The 6,800-nt window shown below is 32.5% G+C and overlaps 1 protein-coding gene across 1 annotated transcript in view; it reads left to right on the forward strand.

The window, feature by feature from the left end:
* The window catches only part of LOC134231877 (uncharacterized), a gene marked incomplete at its 3' end in the record, with an annotated part of 7,483 nt that extends 2,406 nt beyond the window's left edge, over positions 1 to 5,077 (forward strand). The window contains exons 2-7 of the mRNA XM_062713844.1: positions 2,392 to 2,502; positions 2,688 to 2,715; positions 3,409 to 3,441; positions 3,601 to 3,657; positions 4,747 to 4,892; positions 5,027 to 5,077. Coding sequence (XP_062569828.1) covers positions 2,427 to 2,502; positions 2,688 to 2,715; positions 3,409 to 3,441; positions 3,601 to 3,657; positions 4,747 to 4,892; positions 5,027 to 5,077 — 391 coding nt within the window. The remainder of the gene's footprint in view (positions 1 to 2,391; positions 2,503 to 2,687; positions 2,716 to 3,408; positions 3,442 to 3,600; positions 3,658 to 4,746; positions 4,893 to 5,026) is intronic.
* Between the last annotated feature and the right edge of the window lie 1,723 nt (positions 5,078 to 6,800).

The following is a 6,800-nucleotide window of genomic DNA, read 5'->3' on the forward strand; positions in this document are numbered from 1 at the left end:
AAAAAAGGGAAAAATCCCAAGAACAGAAAAGCTATGCTTAGTCATATTGACATGTAAGCATCCTCATGTATAGAAGATTTAAATTTATTCAAATCATGGCCCTTTGGGGTAAGGAGGGAAACAATGGGGAATCAAATTCAAATTATTATGAAGTTATATATAGGAAGAAAATGTTTTTAAAAAAATCTTTGTATCAAGAACAGTAAAGTCATATACAATGTTAATATGAAGGCATTCTCAAGTAGTATTAAAATTCAAGCACCCCTCCCCCCTTTCAGTAAACTTTTCAGTTATGCTCTGATTTGTGCTTTTTCCAAGCCGATTTGCTCAGGTGAGCGATGTAGCCCCTGGGCCTCTTGTTGACAGCTGTTTTTTCAATAAAAAATGGAGCTCATAAATTTACTTACCATGTGATTTGTCAATTGAATTCTTTTTTTTTTCTTTTGTTAAAAACATTCTGATTGTACACACAAGTACTCCAAAATTAATATTTAAAAAGATGCTAAAGTTTCATATCGACAATAGCTATCTGGTGTTGGAGACCAGGTCTTCCAACCATCAATTGGAATTCCCATAGATACTTATTTTTGTATTCATGTGAATTAGAATTTGTCCAAAAATCTCAAACGTGAAGAGAAGAAAACATTTCTTGTGGCCATCAACTGGACATTTGATTGATTGATTGATTGATTGATTGATTGTATATTGTTTAACGTCCCTCTTGAGAATTTTTCACTCATATGGAGACGTCACCGATGCCGGTGAAGGGCTTCAAACTCGGCACTCAGGGCCATTGAGCAGTGAGGGTTCTTTATCGTGCCAACGCCTACCGTGACACGGGAACCTACGTTTTTAAGGTCATATCCGAAAGACCCGTGACTTTCACTTCTAGTGCCGAGCGCTTGGCGAAGGAACAGTCACTACCTTTGTTTACGTCTTAGGTATGACGCGGCGCCGCGATCGAGAATCGAACCCGGGCCTCCCGATCACGAAGCGAACGCTCTACCACTAGGCTACCGTGACCGGTCTGGACATTTGAATACATCGACGATGTATTGTCAATCAACAATGGCTATTTCCGTTCTTATGTCGATACGATATATCCCGGTGAGTTAGAAATAAAAGATACCACAGAGTTTGACATCTGTTCATAATTAGATATTTTACTTTATAAAGTCCTTAATTGTTATCTAATAATCAAGCTCTATGATAAACGTGAAGACTTTAAAGCAATATGAACTGCATTTTTGGAAACTTTATTTTGCTGTTAAAATGTGTTATTATGATAAATTTGTATGTAACTTAAGCCTTTATGATTAATCAGACTACAATAAAGCAGAAGAAAGACCTCTGTTTACAATCCAATACCCCCCGGTATACAGTTTTATCTAGGAAATTATTATTGTACAGGACGACAATAATGAAATTTTGATTCAATCGAAGGATACATATAGTTCTTCTATCACAAATATAAATAACAGAAGTTTATTAACGTTATTTTTTCTGTCATTGAAATAGTTATTTACAATTTTGCAAAAAAATCCGACATCAAAGTTGCTGCTCAAAATGCTTTAAATTTTAAACCTTCAACTTTCCTTACGAAGGCAGCAACATCCTTCATCACCAGCATGCGGGTATATATTTCTTTCTTGATTCGATTCTCAAGAGCATGTTCTACGTATGAACAACTTCTTAAACGATTTTTATTATTTAAAAACAAGATCCTGAACAAGAATATCAGTAGTCTAGTATAAAAGTATTATTTCCAAAGTTTTATGGTCGATACAAATACCTTGTCAACAAATACAATTTATCTTTAAGTCAAATGCTGACTGGTGCTTTTCATAATTATTGTTAGGAAATATATACACGCTGATTTGTCAACGGATTTTCCCGTTATTTCCCAATCATGACAAGAAACACAAGGCGGATGTGACCGGTCGGCAGGGGATGCTCACTCCACAAGGCATCTGATACCGACTCTGATGTTTCTAATGTCCATGTTTGCTTTACTTCAATTTTGTATCGTTTAATGGACTTTTGGGCTTGAATACTGGTTTTTTATCTCTATATTTTTCATTTGCAGTTTTCTCAGTCTTCTGTATTTGTCCAAAATATTAGGAAAAAATGTATATAGTCCCTATATGACAGTTTTGTCATTAACTTATTAACAATTAAATTCACTTACGGTTTTAAAGGCATTATCTACATATTAATAAGTCATTGGGGGAATTTCTTTCTACAAAATATTTATAAACTAGGAATGATCAATTGAAATGGTGATACATAGTATATTATTATATATTTTCCAGTAGGAGTATTACTCTGTCAGAAATAAATGATATTATATATTCAAAAGAATCCATAGGTGTGAAAAAATATTTTTAACAGGAAAATACCAATATTTTAACAGGCTGCTTCAGAGAATGGACGTAACAGAGTGCAGTGTAAGACAAGTGTGTCCCAAAGTACCTTACCTAGCATCAGCTCTTGTTAAGAAAAGTATGTCTTTGATTGACTGATTTCTTATTTATTTATTTATTCATACATTTATTTAATTATCTATTTATTTATTTCTTCATTTAATTAATAAGTTATTCATTAATCTATATATATTTATTAATTATTGATGTGAATTGTTTATTTTTATTTATTTTATTAATTCATTATTGTGCACTTTTTAATAGGCGTAGATTGTCTGGCAAATCCCAAAAGGTAATTAGTTTCTGTTATTAAAAAAGGATTAATCAATATTCATGATCCTTTTTTTCCTTTATAATTAGAATACACATTTTTTGTGCATTAATTTTCTGTACCTTTTTAAAGAGCGATATATGGTTAGTGTCTCAATTGGCCCCTTAAAATGGATATCTTAATTTTACTTTATTTATAGCTTTAATTTGTACAGCTATATATGCGACCTTTTTTGGTCATGTTTATTTTGATCAAAATGCTGTTATTTTAGAAATATGACATCATAAAAATCACGTTTTCCCGCCATTTTAGCATATTTTGTATAAAGCTGCTTATTTTCAAGCAGTTTTTCTTTCAGAAAATATAGAGCGCAGCCTAGAACAAGATTTATATTCTTACCAAAGATGTATCTATTCAATACTAATTAGTGACAGAAAAATTATGCATGTTCTACACTGCGCTCTATGTTTCCCATAAGAAAAAACATCAAGAAAAAGGCATATTTTTGGCTTTTTTGTTAGATAGCAAAAATAGCATTATTTCTCGTGTCATTTACAGCTAGTGAGTGCATATAAATATGAAAAATATTTTGGAAATATTTCATATATAATCTCTGCTACAAAATAAATATAAATAAAACATATCTGAATGTCATTCTAAACTGTTGATTTTTAGGGGGCCGAAATTGGCTCTTATCATATATACTCCTTTCAGGACAAATCGCTGTCTTGACCAAAATTCGAAAAGGTAAAATGGATGGAAAGGTTTCAGAATCTACTTGAAGAATAGAAGACAGACGATAGTATCAAAAATAGAATTTCAGTTTTGTTTGAAAGATGGCTAGGAAAGTAAATAAAATATATTATTTTAATTCTTTTTAAACCACCAAATTATGTTCTATTTTAGCACAGCAGAAATGCTTCAATCCACGAAACAGCACCAAACAAGCTCCTTCAAAAATCTGTACGATTTTTTTCTTACAACTGAGATAACTAGTATTATTAGATTAGTCCAAAGCATTTCTCTCTGATAAGAGAGATATCTTTTGAGGAAATTATCTCAACTGATCCAATTTATACTCGGTTCCTTTAAACTGTAAAGATTGATATATTCTATCTCTAAACATATATGTTCTGTCCCATTCTGTAAAAAAGATACAGACGTCTTAAATAAAGAATATAATCAAGCCTGCATTTAGAATGTGTTTATGCCAGCTACATTCTGTCTGTTATGAAATAGATTTTAACTTTTGATTGTTACGGATTTGTTTTCCAAATATTATTTCATTAAACTCTTTTGAATTTCCAAAATTACAATTGTACTTTTATTTTCCTCATTTTGACACATTTTAATTCTTTTGCAAATTTAATCTTTTTATTTTACTTTTTATTGAATTTTAATCACGCATTTTCTTTCAAGAGATGTTTAAGTACAACGTATATTATTAGAGGGATCTGATATACATGTTCTAAATTGTACTAAATTTAAGTCTATGAAGGCAAAATATATCGTATAGTAAAATGTCAAAGTTAAACGTAAACTGTAATTACTGAGATAAATAAATATTGTCGACATACCGGTAGTGCGGTAATGACCTTTTTTTCTTTTACACACAAAAGGTCTTTCACCACCCTGTATCCATAAAGCTTTTTTTTCAAAATCAAGTATCACATCCGATAAATGTATGGTGCAAATATTTTTTTTTGGTATACCCCCCGTACCTTACACTGATTATACAAGCATAGACACGATCGTTTATTAAATACATTATCATATTCCCAAACGCATAAATGTTGGGAATTTGCTTCATGTATTATAATGAACATTAGAACATACCTTTTTGTATTTAGAAAAATTTCAGTTTCCAAAACTAAGTACATGCATGGTTTCATATTTAAGTTGTGATAAGGCCACCGTAATGCCGTTATGGCTTTGTGTAGAACACATTAATGCTAGAACCTGCTGAAAGTCTTTTGAATTTTACAGCATTGTAAACTGAAACTTATTAATAGATATAAAACTGACATCTTTTTACTTTTGTCTCTTTAACAGACCACAAGACAGTTGTGGATCAGGAGCAGCAGTAGGAGTGGTGGTGGCTCTCCTGATCCTTCTGGCTGTAGTAGTGGTGTTACTAGTGGTGTTCTACAGGAGAAACATGTTTGGTGTCAGGAAAACAATGAAGCCATGGGTTGATAGTATGTATCAAAACATCATAGAGGGCAGTGCGAATTTCATTAACAGGAATTTGCAGTTTTGCCAATTAACTTTAAATCTCAATGAAGACGAGAAATTAAGATACAAATTGATTAAATATTTTCACACTTTATAGGTATCAGAAATCATCTTCCAGGGAACAGAGAGCGTGAAAAAAGACTACCTGGTATGTTAGTACATTTTTCTGTACAAGTCATGTTTAACATCTCCAACAAGGGAAATTGGAAAATTGTTTATTTATCAAACACAAATATTTTTTCATCAAATGAAAACAAATACTATCCATACACATGTTTCAATTAGAGGATAATCTAATGCTTTCTTGTTGTGGATATGGAATTTCTTTTAGAGTGGGACAAGATTATTCTGATATATTATTTAGAACAACGCAAAGTAAAATATCGGGAAAATCCTGCCTCATGAGTTTTAAAAATAAATTCCATATCCAACACAAAACTTCCTGTTTTGGTATGTTTTCTGTTTTTTTTAATTTTGTTTCTGTCTTCTAATAACAAATTGTCGTAGGCTGAGTCTTCTAATAACAAAGTGTCGTAGCCTGAGACGTCGTATTTGAGTAGACAAGACATTATAGCCTAGCTAGTGATTGTCAGATTGAAAACATTGTAAACATAGACATCAACAACATATTCGTGGAAGTTTTGCAATTTTAGTTTGTCAGTATGGTTCATTTACTCTTATCACAGGTAGAAATGGTTTCCTCTAAAAGGGAATGAAGAGATAAGCTGCACTTCTGATATTCTGTCCCACCATGACAGAGTATCACTTAAACATCCTTTAACACCGTAAAAAGAAATCACTTATTTAATAAATATTAACAGTATTCTACTGTTGAAAATGTTATAGTATTTTTGACTTACTTTACCCCAAGCCAGAATGTGAACAAGTGTAAAATGCCGAAACTACAAATGATAAAATTGCTTTTCTTTATATCAATATTACTAGACAGGTGTAGACAGTCTTTATATCATTCCAAATTAGCAGACAAAGTGATCTTAATAGCTAGGATAAAACAGCGCGACACCTACAGAAAAATTTATTTTAAACATTTATTCATTAACTATGGAATCAAGATTACATTTTTATTTCATTTTTTACATAGATCCGGGCGCGGATCCAGGAATTGAAGTTAGAGGGGGCACCAAATATAGGCGGGGGTCTGTGGGCCGGCTTGAGGCCCCCAGTGGGTAAAGGGCAAAGCCCTGTTGGGGGCCCAGGGGACGAAGCCCCCGGAAGCTCCTGGATTCTAGAGATTTTGTAGGGTAAAAAAGAGGTCTACCATGTAGATATATTAACATTTTCTAAACGAAACTGTGATTTACGCTAACTTTAATAATTTTAGGGGGCACGCCGGGTGCGCCCCCCTTAAATCCGCCACATTAACAATTAAAAATGCGAGGAACAGGAGGAAATAGAAGAAAAATCAGATAACACATGGTTTTGATTTTGTCCCTTCTAAGTTTACAGATAATCTTGACAATAAATCTAAGGAATGTTAAGTAGTCTAAAGTGTATTTTGTCTCAAGTTTTGTACATGTATACAAATTACTACTACAACTACATGCGTTTTGCCATTGACAAAGTGTACATGTACAAAATGATACAGGCAATACTACTAAAGTCAAATAATTCTGCGTACATAATAGATCTACTCTTACTTGTAATTTGACGGCTCATATCGGCCATCGTAAAGAGAAACACACATCCACCTTTCCTGAACAATGATACAGTATATCGCTTGTCAAAATAATATATGCCCTTGTGATATATAAATTATTGAAGTTTTACTGTGTTTTCTATTAAGTCAAGGGAACGTCTTTAAGACCACGGATGTTTAAGAGACAGACAGTCAGATAGCTGGAAGAAAGAGA

This window comes from Saccostrea cucullata, unplaced genomic scaffold (genome assembly GCF_032062105.1).
Source record: "Saccostrea cucullata isolate Sc308-1 unplaced genomic scaffold, CSIRO_AGI_Scuc_v1 ctg1342, whole genome shotgun sequence".
In the NCBI taxonomy this organism is placed as follows: Eukaryota; Metazoa; Mollusca; class Bivalvia; order Ostreida; family Ostreidae; genus Saccostrea; species Saccostrea cuccullata.